Source organism: Gossypium hirsutum, chromosome A11 (genome assembly GCF_007990345.1).
Source record: "Gossypium hirsutum isolate 1008001.06 chromosome A11, Gossypium_hirsutum_v2.1, whole genome shotgun sequence".
Lineage (NCBI taxonomy): Eukaryota > Viridiplantae > Streptophyta > Magnoliopsida > Malvales > Malvaceae > Gossypium > Gossypium hirsutum.
Window position 1 is genome coordinate 21,193,425 of NC_053434.1, and position 17,797 is coordinate 21,211,221.

Genomic DNA, 17,797 nt, shown 5'->3' on the forward strand with positions numbered 1-17,797 from the left:
TCATGACAGCCCTTGTTGGTGAGAGATTTAGTAGATAGACTGATGTTGCCACAGCTTCTGCCCAAAATTGATTTTGAGAGTCCCCTTGCTTGTAACATGTTTCTCACCATCTTCACAATAGTTCGGTTCTTCCGCTTAGCGACATCATTCTGTTATGGAATGTAGGGAATTGTTAACTCCCTACAGATGCCATTGTCTTCACAAAATAGATTGAAATCTTTAGACACGAACTCTCGTTCTTGATCTGTGTGAAGAACTTTGATATGGTAGTTGCTTTGGTTCTTCATTATAGCCTTGAATTTTTGGAACTTTTCATAAGTTTCTGACTTGTTTTCCAGAAAATACACCTAACTCATGTGACTATAATCATTCGTGAACAACAAGAAGTAACGGATCCCACCTAAGGACTCGGTTTGCATAGGACCACATAGATCAACATGAATTAACTCTAAAAATTTAGTAGCTCTCTATGCTTTTCCAACAGGAAATGACTTCCTAGCTTGTTTTCATAAATGCACCCCTCACATAAATCAAGAGAGCTAATTTTTGGTAGCCCAAGAACCATACCTTTATCACTTAGCAATTTTAGGCCTTTAATATTAAGATGTCCATACCTCAAATGCCATTGCTTTTAGTCATCCTTTCCACTTACAGCAAGAACAAAGTTCTCCATGCTTGAAACATCCAATGGAAACATTGTATTTGGATTCATGTAGACATGGACTTGTTTGCCTGACTTTTTGTTGTTAATGATACATGCACCATCATCAAATATAACAAAATATCCACCAGCCATTAGTTGTCCAACACTCAATAAATTGTATCCTAAATCAGGAACAAATTGAACATTGTCCAAAATTTTTCCTTCTCCATGGCTAGAAAAAAATTTCATAGGGCCTTTCCCTTCAACTTGTATCTCCCTTTTGTTCCCAAGTTGCACCTTTATCTTTTGTGACTCATCAAGCACCTTGAACAAGGATTTGGTGCATGTTATATGATTCGAACAGCCGCCATCCACAAACCAAAAATCACTTGGCTTATGGTTAGCATCAATACAAGCCATAAAAAAGCTTGTTTTCCTCATCATTTTCTGCTACAAAGTTAATTTTTTTTATCCTTATACCAACAATTAGCTTTTTTATGCCCATATCTGTTGCAATGATAACATTTTATGCCATATTTTATGTTACCTTGCTCATTGTATTACCTTTGTCCATCATTCCTTCCTCTGCCTCTGCCTCTACCATAACCACAGCCATGACCACGACCACCACGAAATCCTCCTCTTCCTTGATCATTGTTTGTTGAACGATCATTTTCGCCTAGATTTGTGAATGTCTCTTTCACTTGAAATGCCTGCTCTTCGCTCTTTTCTGTTGATCTATTGATTCTTGTTTCATGAGATTGAAGAGACCTCATCGGTTCATCAACGGAGAGAACTGACAGATCTTTGGATTCTTCTATAGCAGCCACAACATGATCAAATTTTGTCGTCAAGCTTCGCAAAACTTTAGCTACAATTATCTCATCTGAAATTTGTTCGCCGTAAGAGTGCAATTGGCCGACTATTGTCCTTATTCGTGAAAAAAAATCAGTAATTGATTCACCATTTTTCATCATCAAGGTTTCAAAATCACGTCACAGTGATTGTAATTTCACCACTATAACCTTTGAATCTGTTACACCCCTAACCCCGTCCCATCGTCGGAACAGGATTACGGAGTATTACAGGTTATTACAGTACATTTACATGTAAAACAAGGATAAATACAACATCATACATCTAAATATAACTTTAATTGGCCCACGATACTTAATAAGAACATTTAAAACAAATCGGGGCTTGATCAGAAGCTTAGAAAATTTTTCGTGAAATTTTAAAGTTTATTCCTTTGAATAGTACCACACGCCCGTGTGGCTGGTGTGACACGCCCATGGTAAGCTAACCGTGTGGCTCACACGGCCTGGACACGCCCGTGTCCTCTACCCGTGGAGTTCTCTGACATGTAGCTTATAAATCAACTAATTTCACATGGCCAATACACACTCCCATGTGCTCAGCTCGTGCGGCAACTTGTTTGTAGCATTTTAGGTGCAGGGGACACACGGCCTAACAACATGCCCATGTGCAAGCTGTGTGTCTCACACAGTCTGGTCACACGCCCGTGTGATAAGTCGTGTGGACTCAAATGAACCTTATAATTCAAATTTACCAACCCTGCAAACCTTAAATATCAAGCAATTTAAAATTCAATCTTTTATCCAATCTAAAATATGATAAAAACATACTTAATACTCATTAAAACCATCATACAATAATCTAGCACATATATTCAATATTCATTAACAAAACAACTTCAAAATTTGCATTTAAGTACCACTCAAAGCAATTCATAGTGGACTATATTATAGCACTCACATTACATTTATTAACTATCTATTAACATTCTTCACTAACATTAAAACAGCCTAGGTACATGCCATTCTTTAAGACAAGAAACTTTACCAAGTATTTGAGTTCGGGAGTTGGCTTGAATGCTGAGACGTTAGTTACTTTGTACCTAACCTGCGCATGGAAACAAACCATATGCTGAGTATACACTCAGTGTTATTTCTATAAACTAATGCTTAAAACAATAATAAGTTATGTATATGCATTGTAACTTAAAACTTTTTACTTTCATAATCTTAATAGCTTAATCTCTTGCCTTTATCTTATAGCTCTTAAAATGTAGTTAAGCAATTCTTTATTTATTTCATATCATTCGATACCTTACATCAATCGTATAACAATCACAGTCACATAATCAATTGAAGTCAATTTTCAGTACTTTCATTACCCCTATTAACATAACTCGAACCTGGACGGATACATGGATCCAACCCACACAACGGGATATCATACAGTGTTTCATCGGCCGAAGCCAGAATACATCGTAAGGGTAACAGTAACAGTAACAGTCAGGTATAGATTACCTCTTCGGAACGAATCCGGAACAGCAACAGTAGTCAACACATATAGTGTCTCATCGACACACCATCGGAATATCCCTGAACACTTCCAATCCTATGGCATGCCAACTATATCCGACTATTTGAATCATTTCATTTTGATATAGAAACAGTAACAATTTCCATCACATCATTTATCATACATATTAACCAATTAAAAATAACAATTACATTTATTAAATTATTAAGCATAGTTTATAGAAATACAAACCGTAATTCTCGAGTTTATTCGATAACCTCGTTCACCTTCTCCTTTCCCTTTTTCGATGACGTTTTTGGTGCTACGTTGGTTACATAAAAATTAAAATTTAAAATTATCAATGTATGTTATTTAATAACACACTCTTTTATTTCCATGTAACTTTTACATTATTTCCAATTTAGTCCTTCCACCATAACCATTCTTTTTCTTCAAAATAAATCATATATTTTCATTCAATTATCACTTTAAACTATTCCAACTCTTAAATTTTACAACGTAAAACATTAATTATAGAATTCTCTCCATTCAATCCCTACTATTACAAAACTTATATCTCTTTTTACAATTTAATCCTTATCCCACTTCTAACTTGAATTTCTATCAATTAAACCCATAATTTTTTTTCCATTTATTCAACTTAATCAACATCTAAAAATCCAATAACTTTCTAAATTTCAACATAACTCAAATAGTATTTCTTCCTAGGATTCCATAGACACCAAAATTACAAGAAAATGGATTAAGTTAACTTATCAATCAAGCTTGAAACTCTAAAACCCTAAATTTTCTTTTTCTTTTTCATTTTCTTTCCCTTTTTCCCTCCTTCTTTCCCTGCTATTCATGCCTTTCTTTCTCTTTTTTTCTTTATGTTTTATTTCTTTTATTTTTTTATTCATTCTTTATTTAATCAATATATTATAATTATATAATATACTATATTATAATTTACTTTATATTATTATTTACTTATATAATAAGTAAATACATATATATACATACATTTGTACCAATTAAAATAATACATATGTATTTATACTTACCACAAACTTGTCATCTTATGGTATAATTGCTAATTTAATCCCTTGACTTTTGTATAGTTTCTAATTAAACTTTCACACTTAATTCAAATTAATCCTTACACTAAATTAACCTTAATTCAAGCTAATTCATTTAACTAAAATCTAATTAATCTCTCACTTAACTTCGTAAATATTTCTAATAAATATTTACAAATCTAATATTCAAAATCGAAGACCCGAAAACTCACTTTTTTGATGACCTTAAAATTTGGGTCGTTACAGATTCACCTTGATACTCTTTCTGCAAAATTGACCATGCTTCATTCGATGTGGTTGCTATAGCAATTCGTGAGAAAATAGAGTCATGAACCGCTTGTTGAATAATGAACAATGCCTTAGCATCGTTTTTCCTGGTTTCTTTCAATATCTTTTCTTCTTCTTTATCAGGTTCAAGTATGTCAGTGAACCCGTACTCGACCAAGTCCCATAGTTCTCGTGATCTGAGCAATGTCTTCACCTTGATGCTCTACCACTCATATTTCTCACCATTGAAAATGGGTATGAGTGGTTGAGAGGAAGAAAAACCAACTGATGTCATTCCAAGAACACACACTCTCTTCTCTCGTGTTTCCCAAAGACCCAAAAAAGGTGTTTCTCTCAAATACCCAGTGGACCCAAACCTAACTTTCACTCAATTTCCTAAAAGATCGAACTTTGCTCCGATGCCAAATTTGTGGAAGAAGGAAACGTGACAGAGACAATGACAATATGCATCAAAGTTGTTCTATTATTGATGAACACTGAATTGATAAAAAACAAAGCATAAATGCCTATATTTATAAGCTTACAAAGAAACTACCTTAACACAAAAATAACTAACAACTTAATCAATTAAACTAAAAATAAAATCTGAAACTAACAAAGATTGTACCAAAATTCTTGGTCAACTAAACAACCCACTACTTTAAATTAATTCTCAATATTTTTTAATTTATAAAATTATGATAACTTGATTTTTCATTAAACAATTATTTAAACCAATCAAGCAATTACAATTGTTATGATTTTGAATGAATAAATTCTTCAAAATGATCGTATTATAAAATTCTCCAAAATTTTAAAATTCTTTGTGACACTCGTTAGCGTAAAAGGTCTAGTAAGGTAAAAAATTGTGAGGGAGACTCATCCTCCACACCACTTAGAATGGTCTCTTAGCTAGCTAGCCTCAAACCATAGCTTATTGGTTGAAGACAAAAGATAAAGCGAAGGGGAGGGGGAAGGGGAGGGGGGTTTAAAAATAACAGAATATTTCCTTTGCATCCACCCCTTTCTTTCTCTTTACCCTATGAGGTCCACTCATGCATGCGTACGTGTGTATCAATGTATGTGTGTATGTATGCATCGATATATAGATGATATAAAGATTGTGTGTGTGTGTTTGTCTTATCATTCTAGTTGCTACTAAAGTACGAACAGTCCACTTTAGAGTCTTTTCAAAATTCCCAATCTTTCAACTCCGAACATGACAGACCCTTACTCCAATCTTTTCAGTGGCTGCTTCAATTTCATGCCTCTCCATCCCCACTACGCTACTGCTCCCACTCCACCAAATCACCCAAACCCTTGTTCTCATCTTCACCCAAACAGTATAATCAACAGTGAAACTAGTGGTCATCCACTTGCCCCATCGCCTCCTGGAGAAGAAGCTCTTCCTCTCATCAATTATCTGAGTCCCACAAGGCAACAAGAGAATAATGAACCCACAAGCAGTTCCATGGAAGACGATAAGCACAGCACTGTTGATGATGAAGCTGCAACTGTAGCCCTACACATAGGCCTACCTAGTCCTAGTTCCGATTATGGCTTCTCCCCATCCGTAGATTTGACTGATAATTGTGGAGTGAATGGCAATGTTGCAGCTTCTGGGTATCCTTTAAGCTGCACCAGCAAGGGACAGTATTGGATTCCTACCCCTACTCAGATTCTCGTTGGTCCTACACAGTTTTCATGTCCTGTCTGTTGCAAGACCTTCAACAGATACAACAACCTACAGGTATGTATGCTTGCCTCGTTGCATGAGACATGATCCACCAAAATTTCCTCCTTAATTAGTTCTATTTTCTCTGGTCTGCAATTTCCATCGATCATGGGCCTTTTCTTCTCCGGAATCTGAACCATAACTTTAGTTTTAGCTTACCGTCTTAATTAAGAGGCCAAGAGCCTAGAAGCCACTTCATGTTGATGTTTCAACGGTGATAAGGTTTACATTTACAATTAGCTGTGACCTACAAATATATCTTTCTCTCATGTATGTATATATGAAAGTGCAGATGCATATGTGGGGGCATGGATCTCAGTACAGAAAGGGACCCGATTCTCTAAGAGGAAGCCAGCCAACAGGGATGCTAAGGCTCCCATGTTATTGCTGCGCACCCGGTTGTAAGCACAACATTGATCACCCAAGAGCAAGAGCGCTCAAAGATTTCAGAACTCTCCAAACCCACTACAAAAGGAAACATGGAATCAAACCCTTCACCTGCAGAAAATGTGAGAAGGCTTTTGCGGTGAAAGGAGATTGGAGAACCCACGAGAAGAACTGTGGAAAGATTTGGTATTGCATTTGTGGGTCTGACTTCAAGCACAAGAGGTCTTTGAAAGATCATATCAAGGCTTTTGGCCCCGGTCATGGCTCAGTTGGCATTGCTTCTTTCGACGAGGACGATGAACCCGGTTCGGAATTTGAATCCTCAACGACAACGTGAAATTGGCAAGCAGTGTATAGCATGTACTTGCCTTTTTGGTAAGGATTGGGAGTTGTTTAAATAAATGACTTTTTTTTTTCTTTTATCCTTTCTTCTTCCTGTGCATAGCTTTCGGGTGCAAGTGTTTTATTCTCTTCTTTGGTATATCTCAGTTCGGTAGATCCTTCCCACTTTAAGTCAATATAAATGGTGCAAAGCTTACTATAGTTAAAAATGCTAATTACATTGTATTTGCTACCTATAAAATTTATAGTAACGGAGGAAGGGCTATGAATTTTATTCATGAGTATAGCAATATATATCACGTAGCTATTTTTAAAAAACAAACCCTTTACTGATCTTCTATTACTTTTTGATCGCTGAAGATTCGGTCATATCAGTTCATCTTTACTATTGTCATAGATCCTCCCTCAAAAAGGAGTGGGAATATAAATGAACACCCATCTTGTTACGTAACCTACTGAAAGATGCTTTGAGTAACGCGACTTGGAAGAAAGAAGCAACGCCTTTGGTAACCAAATGACCTCTACCTACCATCTTGTTTTTTGAACAAAACTGTAATCAAGCTCAATGTATTTGGATTGAGCATGAAAAACTGGATTGATACATATGTGAAGAGCACTAATGTTGTCACAGGATAATTGTGAAAGTTGATATAGAGTGAAAGTGAGCTAAGTCATTTCTATGGTGATGAGTGGTGACATAAATTATTGGTTGCCTTGTACTGGTTATAGAAAGGATCTTGTTATATCAACATTTCATCAATTGGTTCTTGTTAGTCCCCTATTTTCCGATGAGTATACTTGACTTAAGGGCTCATCTACATAAGGAATCACTCATATCTTGTTCAAGATTTATTAAAGACCCTTCTTATCACAGATGCGTGTCATAACAACTACCACTAGCTACTATCAAGTAGCTTTTTTTTATCCAATCACATTGTGGTAGAAACGTCATGACCCTATCCCGCTTAACTTATGTGGTAGGGTCATTGTTCACTAAGACCTAGGACCAACTCCGTTCCAAGCTCATCGCTTACATATTAACTTTTACTCCATTGAAAGAAAAGGATTTTCTCCCCATCTAGACCATTGGCAACCATCTTTAGAAAGACCCCCATAGCGGCTATAATGGCACCACCATCACTGTTTGAACCGCTCTTGATCACCAACCCTCAAATTTTGTATAAATTATCAGTATCATCATTGATACCCAAGATTGGAAACCATGTCTCCACTAAAAAAAAAAGTCTTCACTCCTCAAGTAAAGGAAGCTTAAAAAACGTCTGATAACACTATTATGTTGCCACCTTTATTACACAGACTAACCAAAAAAGTCTTACATGCCGAGGCTACCAAGGCTAAACTTTTTAATGGTACTTATGACTTATGACCAAAATAGCTAAAACCACGACAGCTTATACTATCTCTTCTTTCCCTATCCCACATGCCAAAACCACCTACGAGTTTTGGCCACCCACTGGAACCAACCATCGGAAACCTACCCCTAAAACCTTTTGCTAGAGAGTTTCATCCAACAATATTGAGAGCTTTAAGCCAAAAACTAGAACTTTTGAGCTCAACTCTTTAGACTGACTTGCCTTTACAATGAGGAATATTGCCTCGAAATAGCTCGTTACTAACAATAAAACCATGCTTTAGAAGGTCATCTAAGAACCCAAAAGGAAGAGCCACATCTCATTAAAAAAAATTAGCTTTACCTCGGAGGAGGGAGAATAATGCCAACACCTTCCCAAACATGGAGTGTTAGTACAAAACTCCGGTAAGGAAAAAACTCGAACACACGATCGGAACTCGAAAAGAAAAAGAAGAAATAGGACAGGCTCCAAGGCGTGTATCAAGCCACTATCTTTAAGGTTATATTCGCCCCCACTTATCTTCAGTGTGCAAACGAGTTCCAAGCAAATTAACCTCGAGGATACAATGAAGCCAATGACTATTTGCGTTTTGCACTGACGAGAATAGTCCACTATGCACTGAGTAATGTATAACAAAAACTCAATTTCTACAAAGGATTTCTGCAGCAATACTTTATAGAATAATCTAATAATATTAGAAAATAAAGGAAGAGAAGAAATAATATTAGAATTTGTTGATATGATTTCCAAATGAAATCCTATTCCTATTTATAGGAATTTTCATGTCTCTTCATAGAGACATCTTTCAATAGGTGTCTTTATGAATAAATAAATAATAATAATTATTCATTTAATTTTGTAACTATTCAAATAATATTTTTTGAATAGTTATAATTCTTTTTTTAAAAAATCAAATGATATAACTTTTGACCAATGACCAAAAGTTTTATCTTTTGATTAATTACACCCATTCATTTATAGTTATTGGGATACTACAAATATTTGAAAATATTCCAACAATCTCCCCCCATTTTCAAAATATTTAGATTTTGATATTCTTGAAAATCAATTTGCATAAATAAAGGTGTCTTACGATTGAACCTTCACTTAGTGAAAACATGTTAAAGTTAATCGAAATTGTATGGTAGACTAAGCTTTGAACCAACTATTCCATTTGATTAACTGAACACATCTCACACAATGATTTCAACATCAGTCAATGCATAGTATCTAGGGACACTATTATAGCCATGTGTCTATGTCCTCTTTTCATGAGTGCTGTCAGAGCCAAGCCCTTAAGCTCCTAGAAGCGGCCACACTTCCACTCACATAGGTAGATCCCATCAAAAGTGTTCCCGTAATTATAACACTCTAACATATTTATGTTATGGGTCCATTAAGAGTACATTACTCATCCTTCCCTTATCATTACGGGTACCTAGCACTTTAATCTTAGGATGGATTTATTTATAGTGCTAACAGTCACATACTAATGATGTACTTTGTCTCATTGAACTCAAGACTTGACGTTATACCAAGCGTTGAGTCGAGTTTCCATCATGGGTGACTCTAATTAATAGGCTTGAGTCCCATCCCTTTTGAGGTCCTTTTTACTGCATCTCTAGCAAGACTTTTTGTCAAAGGATCTGCCAAATTTTCACTTGACCTCACATAATTAATAGTGATCACTCCATCAGAAATTAATTGTCGGACATAACTATGTCTTAATCCAATGTGTCTAGACTTTCCATTATATACTTGGCTATATGCCTTTGCTAGAGTAGCCTCACTATCACAACGGATAGAAATAGGTGAAATTGGCTTAAGCCATAAAGGTACATCATAAAGCAAATTTCTTAACCATTCTGCTTCTTTAGATGCAGCGGCTAATGCAATAAATTCTGCTGCCATGGTGGAATCAGTAATACATGTTTGTTTCTTGGAACCCCAAGAAATGACTCCTCCACCAAGAATGAAGATCCACCCACTAGTAGATGCATGATCTTCCAAACTTGTAATCCAACTAGCATCTGAATACCCTTCTAAAACTGGAGGATATCCATTATAACACAATCTATAGTTAATAGTTTTCTTTAAGTACCTAAGTACTCTATTTAAAGCTTGCCAATGCAAACTACTTGGATTATTTGTGTATCTACTCAATTTTCCAATAGCATATGCAATATCTGGTCTTGTACAAGTCATTATGTACATAAGACAACCAATTAGACTTGCATATTTCAATTGATCAATTTTCCTACCAGCATTAGATACTAATTTTAATTGAGGATCCATGGGTGTAGATGCTGGTATACAGTTGAAAAGATCAAACTTTTTAAGCACATTTTCAATGTAATGTGATTGTGATAAAGCTATAGTGCTTTCATCTCGGGTTATTTTAATCCCAAGAATAACATCTGCTACACCCATATCCTTCATAGCAAAGTTGTTTGACAATAATTTCTTTGTGTTTTCTATTTGTTCCAAACCCGTGCCAAAATGAGCATGTCATCTACATATAAGCAAATTATAACACCCTTTCCATTATCAAATTTACTATATATGCACTTATCGGATTCATTTATTTTATAGCCATTAGCTAAAACAACCTTGTCAAACTTTTGGTGCCATTTTTTTGGTGCTTGTTTAAGCCCATATAAAGATTTGACAAGCTTACATACCTTATGCTCTAGTCCTGGAACAACAAATCCTTCCGGTTGCTCCATGTACACTTCCTCTTCCAATTCACCATTTAAAAATGCAGTTTTAACATCCATTTGGTGAACAACCAAATTATATATAGAGGTAAGTGATATTAATAGTCTAATTGTAGCAATTCTTGCTACTGGAGCATAGGTATCAAAGTAATCAATACCTTGTCTTTGTGTAAAACCTTTTGCTACCAACCTTGCTTTAAATTTATCAATGGTTCCATCGACCTTCATTTTCTTTTTGAAGATCCATTTACAACCTATTGGTTTGGAACCTGGTGGAAGATCAACTAAGATCCAAGTTTGATTTCCCATTATTGAATCCATTTCATCATTTATTGCTTCTTTCCAAAAAGCAGAGTCTTGAGATTTCACTGCTTCTTCAAATGTAATAGGATCAGATTCGGTATTATAACAATAAGGTATCTTATTGCATATACTTTCACCTTTTCCTTCTACAAGAAACATAATGAAATCTGGTCCAAAATCTTTGACCTTTTTAATCCTCTTACTTCTTCTTAATTCTTGACCAGATTCATCATTATTATCAATTTGTTTCAATGGAATCTCATTCTCATTTGAAGAATGAATCAATTGTTGTGGTTGTAATTGTCTTGATATAGAATTAAATCTATTTTCATCAAAAATAGCATCTTTTGATTCAATAACCGTATTAATTGAAATTGAATCATTTGGTTCAATTACTATGAACCTATATGCCTTGCTATTATGTGCATAACCTATAAATATGCATTCAATTCCTCTTTCACCTAACTTTTTACGTTTAGGTGTTGGAACTTTTACAATAGCTCTACAACCCCAAACCTTTAAATAATTAAGGTTTGGTTTCCTTTTCTTCCATTGTTCATAGGGGGTTATTTTAGTTTCCTTATTAGGAACTCTATTCAATATATGACAAGCTGTTAGAATAGCTTCTCCCCAAAAACCCTGTCCAAGACCTGAATATGATAACATTGAATTTACCATTTCAATCAAGACTCTATTTTTCCTTTCAGCTACACCATTTTGTTGTGGTGTGTAAGGGGCTGAAACTTGATGGACAATTCCAGTGAGTTCAAAATAACTTGGATTATAGTATTCTCCACCTCTATCCGATCTTAAGCACTTGATAAATGATTCACACTGAAGTTCAACTTCAGATTTATAAACTTTAAATTTATCAAGCGCTTCATCTTTTGAATGCAATAAATATACATAACAATATCTAGAACAATCATCAATAAAAGTAACAAAATATTTCTTTCCACCTAATGTAGGAGTATTATGCAAGTCACATAAATCACTATGTATCAAATCAAGCAATTTTGTTTTCCTTTTAACCTTAGGGAAAGGATTTCTTGTAATTTTAGTCAACATACAAGTATTGCATTTTTCAATATTATTATTAAAAATAGGAATTAAATCTAATTTATACATGTCATTCAATTTTCTATAATTCAAATGACCTAATCTATAATGCCACAAACAAAATGATTCAACCATATAAGCAGAAATAGTATTTTTATTCTTATTAATAATATTAAGTTTGAACATGCTTTCATACATATACCCTTTTCCCACAAAAATTCCTCCCTTAGACAAAATAAACTTATCTGCCTCAAAAACAAGTTTGAAACCAAACTTATTCAACAGACTTCCAGACACAAAATTTTTCCTAACTTCTGGTACATAATATACATCATTTAAGGTTAAAACCTTTCCAGAAGTGAATTGTAGTTCAACAGACCCTTTGCCTTTAATTGTTGCGGTGGAAGAATTTCCCATGTACAAGACATTGTCATTTTCACATTGTGTGAACTTTGTGAACATGCTTTTGTCTTTACACACATGTTTGGTTGCTCCGGTATCAATCCACCATGTATTATCATCTTGTGCCATATTAATTTCAGATATCATTGCAACGAACTTTTCGTCATTATCAGCCTTAGAAGATGATTTCTTCTTTAAAAATCGACATTCATTCTTGAAATGTCCCGGCTTTCCACAATGATAGCATGAGCCCTTTTGTTTCTTTTTGAACTTAAGTGCTCTATCAGTCTGATTGAAATTTCTCTTGAATGGTTTAGTAGTCTGTACTTCCTCCGTAACATGTACTTTGGCATTTTCAGAATTTAGGTTCTGATCTTGTTTTCGATACTCTTCTTCAATACGAAGATGATTTGCCAAAGCCTCAAGAGATATTTCCTCTTTCTTATGTTTTAAACTTCTTTTAAAGTCTTTCTAAGATGGAGGAAGTTTGTCTATTATGGAGGATACCACAATCATTTCATCCATTTTCATATCATATTGCTTAAATTGATTCAGCATCTTTTCAATATCACGAAATTGTTCCATAACAGAACGACCATCAACTATTTGATAATTATTGAAACGACTGACAAGAAATTTCTTACTTGTAACATCTTCGGTCATGTATCTTGCCTCCAATTTGTCCCATAATTCTTTAGCGGTGACGTCGTTTTGGTAGGTGTCGAACAAACCATCAGATAAACCATTCAATATGTGGCCCATGCACATGTAATCAGCATTGTCCCATTTTTGTCTTTCTCGGGTTGCAGCAACAGATTCATTTTCATTCTCTTCAGGTCTTGGAGTATCCAAAACATAAGCAATCTTCAAAGTTGATAACAAAAAGTGCATCTTTTTCTGCCATCGTCGAAAATTGCCACCATCAAAACGATCAAGTTTAACAAAGTTGGAAGCCAACTCCCTTAGTGTTCCACTTTCATGTGTTGTGGTAGTCATCATGAAATATAACCTTAAAATTGTTAGTACAAAACTCCGGTAAGGAAAAAACTCGAACACACGATCGGAACTCGAAAAGAAAAAGAAGAAATAGGACAGGCTCCAAGGCGTGTATCAAGCCACTATCTTTAAGGTTATATTCGCCCCCACTTATCTTCAGTGTGCAAACGAGTTCCAAGCAAATTAACCTCGAGGATACAATGAAGCCAATGACTATTTGCGTTTTGCACTGACGAGAATAGTCCACTATGCACTGAGTAATGTATAACAAAAACTCAATTTCTACAAAGGATTTCTGCAGCAATACTTTATAGAATAATCTAATAATATTAGAAAATGAAGGAAGAGAAGAAATACTATTAGAATTTGTTGATATGATTTCCAAATGAAATCCTATTCCTATTTATAGGAATTTTCATGTCTCTTCATAGAGACATCTTTCAATAGGTGTCTTTATGAATAAATAAATAATAATAATTATTCATTTAATTTTGTAACTATTCAAATAATATTTTTGAATAGTTATAATTCTTTTTTAAAAAATCAAATGATATAACTTTTGACCAATGACCAAAAGTTTTATCTTTTGATTAATTACACCCATTCATTTATAGTTATTGGGATACTACAAATATTTGAAAATATTCCAACATGGAGTAGGTCTAAAAATCCCACTAAAGTTAACCTTGGGGAAGAAGCAAAAGAGACACCTTATACTAAATTTCGTAGCCTCACCCCATTCAACACCTTGCACACACAAATCCTGAGTGAGGTAGCAGACTATAAAATTTTGGGGCCACCACCACCTTTTACGAGGTTGAGTTGGCAAAAAAGGCAATCCTTAATGACAAAGTGCTAATTCCATGGATAGATTTGGCATGAGGCAAAAGATGGTCTTCAACTGAAAAACACCATTGAAGCGATGATCTTGAGGGATCTGGAGGGGGCACCCTGCCCAATTTATCAGACAACCGTCCATAGCCATAGAAAGAAAAATAGAAGTTCTAGCTTTCTTAGCTTCATTCAACCATCAATTTCAATAAGGTAATTAAATCATTTCTTTGAAATTACAATAGATTCTTGATCATGGAGGTTTAGTTAAATTAACCCAAGTGTTAATTTCATCAATTGTTTAGTTTTTAGGAAATTGTCATAGGTGAAAGTTGATTAGATTAAGCTTGAAATTGATAGATATCTAGTTGTTCAACTTAAATTTTATTAAGATTTTATTAGAAGATAGTGGAATTAGTTTAGAATTTAAAGTTTAGTTAATTTTGATATTAAGGACTAAATTGAATAAATTAAAAAATGTCAAGAAATTATGCTATAAATTAAAATTACAAGGTCTCTAATGAAAGGATATGAAATCATGTTTCTATCCGATATTAAATATCAAAAAATATGAGTGTTTCGGATGTAAAGACTAAAATAAATAAAATGCAAAATATGTTTGATTATATGTTTTTCATGTGATTGAGTGAAAACTAATGCCATTTTTATAATTGAATTATCAAACGTTGTTAAAGACGACATGGGGCAATCTTGAGAGAAAGGAAAGGCAAGAGCCGTAGATGAGCGGTTAATACAGTTTGTACTTTCATGATTTGAATTTAGTATATATATGCCTTGTTACAAACAAGCTCAATTAAGGTAACAACCCTACTTGTCTAATGATTTGGTATGTATATGATGATATGAAATAGTATGTATCGAATTGAGCTCAATATAATACATTTGCATGAAACTATGATATGATGAATCATGTACATATATAAATATGTGCTTGAAAACATTAGTTACCCTATTAATGGTCTCAAGCAAAGTCGGGTATAGTTAGCATGCTATAGAACTAATGTATATATAGGATTATACTTTGGTTTATGCCGTTGAGGCGTGGAGCACATATTACACTTCAGATGTTCCAATGAGGTGCGTAACACATATTACTTCGATTTATACCGATGAGGTGTGAAGCACAAATTATACTTCAGATGTTCTGATGAGGCATTGGGTGTCAAATATATTAGTGCGATGGTTGGATGATCCGTGTATCCGTCTTGAGTTCGTGTCCAGTAATAGGGATAATAAAACATTTACCTTACCAAGTAACATTTGATATGAAATGCTATTTGTAAGTGATGTACCTTGTATATTAATGTTAAATTAAGTATCAAAAGATGACATGTGAAAGATCATGTGAACCGATTAAAATGAGCCTTAAGGGCTAATATGGACAAAAAATGAATCTATGGATTCAAGATAGAAATGAGAAATGAATGAACTTGTCGTATCCTATGCCACATATGGCTTTGAGATATGGTGTTAAAAGAAATTATGTGTTCATGAATAAAATGTCAAATGATTTGGTATTGGGCTTTGCATTTGAGACATAAAAATTCAAACTGATTTAGTTGATAGTTGAATTACATAATAATTGTATTGACACCATGTTTCTATTGATTATTGATTTAAATCATGAAAGTATCACTAAGCCCTATCATTCAACGTATGGTTTGTTTATTTTCATGTGCAGGTACTGTAGATCTCAAAGTTTCAAATAGATTGGTAGCATTCAGTTTCAATTGTCAACTCAAAAAGTTCATGAGGATCATTAGTAAGCTCGAAAGTAGGTTTGGCTTCCCCACTTACTGGTCTTTACCTCGTGAAGACAACTACTTGTGAAGTTAGCCTATTGACTTAGGCGTTGCTTCGCAACAATTCAAACAGTTAAGGGTGGGGCGTATTCTAGAATTGGGGGAAATCGTTACTGCTAGACATGTCTTCCAATATTATCTGCAAGGACTAAGTCCGAATGGCCGCTAAGCTAATGACCTTCTATTATGGGCAGATTCTCGAAGTAGCCCTTTTGTTGAAACAACTTGGACTGACAACTCCAATGATGATCTAGCGTGTATTATAGTGGGGAAGATGAGGGAACATCATTTCTTTTTCTATGATCATTGATGGGCGTCGAAACTACAAAAAATAAATCTTACAAAATAACTCTAAATAGTAGTAAAGAGTGGTAGTAGGGTCGAGTCCACATGAATTCGTATTATAATCAACTTTCGCATTTAACTTGTGATTAGAATTTCTGTTGTATCAATAATCATGGCAATAGTCGTGCCCACGACTCCAAATAGACCTGCTAAAAAATAAACAAATAAACCAGAGGAGTTTTGAAATGTTTAGAAATTAAATAATTGAAACAACATTATTTAAATAAATTGGAAATAAAATTAAATTGGGAAATAAATTTGGATTTTGTAAACAGAGATAATAAGCCTTAGCCCTAGACTTGGGGGATTCTGGATTTTGAACCGATCCTCGAAAATTAATTTTCTCCTCCAAACAATAAGCTAGTTATAGCAGTTAAGCACGTCCTAATTGCCAATTCTTCCTCTCGTAGCTGGTTCTGGTACGATCTGCAAACCAACCCTTATCGATTATCTAACCGAGTTACACACATTCCTAATTTAAGATTCTGGCAGCCTTGCGCTCTAAAGAACCCAAATCAGATTAATGGTCTCAACCGTGCAGGTCGTTTAAACTCGATCACTTCTCCCTCGATTTGTTCTTAAAGGTTTGAATACAGCATGACCGACTCGTTTCCCCAACTGTCTACAAACACGACTCCAACCTAATGCACTTTTTGATTTGAAATCGAGTTAACTTTAAGGGATGAATTTGTTAATCTCGATACTTAGAAAAAATAGTGAATACCGATTGGAAGAATTTTTAGTACGGATATGTATCTCACGATTCCTGAGCAGAAAGAATACTGGCCTAGAGATAAGTTGGAATTTAGTGAAGCATGGTTTAATCATGTGTTGGTTGGCTATGGAATGGATTTAAATGAAAATGGTAGAAGTTGGGAAGGAAATGGACTTGGAAAACAATTAAACAAATTTTGCAAAAACAAAGAAATGGAAATGGGGTAGCAGTAAGTTATTGACGCATAGAATTTGGAAGGGAAATAAAATATTTCTTATTTAATTCCAAGTGAAGTCAAGTGTATTTTTCAAGCTACCATAAAGGCCTTATTTATATATATATGACTTACTAAATTTGGTCTAACTGCCCACTACATAATTAAAATTAAATAAAAAATAAAATTATATTTTCTTCTAATTTTAGCTTTTACAAAGTAAAAAAAAACTGATAGT

The 17,797-nt window shown here is 34.4% G+C and overlaps 2 protein-coding genes across 2 annotated transcripts; one reads left to right on the forward strand and one right to left on the reverse strand.

Annotated features, from left to right (window-relative positions):
- Positions 1-1,203: 1,203 nt before the first annotated feature.
- Positions 1,204-1,617, reverse strand: LOC107892676 (uncharacterized). The gene has a single exon (XM_016817737.1). The coding sequence runs from the start codon at positions 1,615-1,617 to the stop codon at positions 1,204-1,206; it is 414 nt and encodes a 137-aa protein (XP_016673226.1).
- A 3,831-nt stretch (positions 1,618-5,448) lies between these two features.
- Positions 5,449-7,019, forward strand: LOC107892979 (zinc finger protein WIP2). The gene is made up of 2 exons (XM_016817986.2): positions 5,449-6,067; positions 6,345-7,019. The coding sequence occupies exons 1-2, from the start codon at positions 5,537-5,539 to the stop codon at positions 6,774-6,776; spliced, it is 963 nt and encodes a 320-aa protein (XP_016673475.1). The 5' UTR covers positions 5,449-5,536; the 3' UTR covers positions 6,777-7,019.
- Positions 7,020-17,797: the final 10,778 nt, after the last annotated feature.

What these genes read in the sequence shown, in the direction of transcription:
- LOC107892676 (XM_016817737.1), bottom strand. Translation starts at nt 1,617, where the DNA reads ATGAAAAATGGTGAATCAATTACTGATTTTTTTTCACGAATAAGGACA.
- LOC107892979 (XM_016817986.2), top strand. Translation starts at nt 5,537, where the DNA reads ATGACAGACCCTTACTCCAATCTTTTCAGTGGCTGCTTCAATTTCATG. An exon ending in ACAGATACAACAACCTACAG is followed by an intron (nt 6,068 to 6,344) that starts GTATGTATGCTT and finishes ATGAAAGTGCAG; the next exon opens with ATGCATATGTGGGGGCATGG.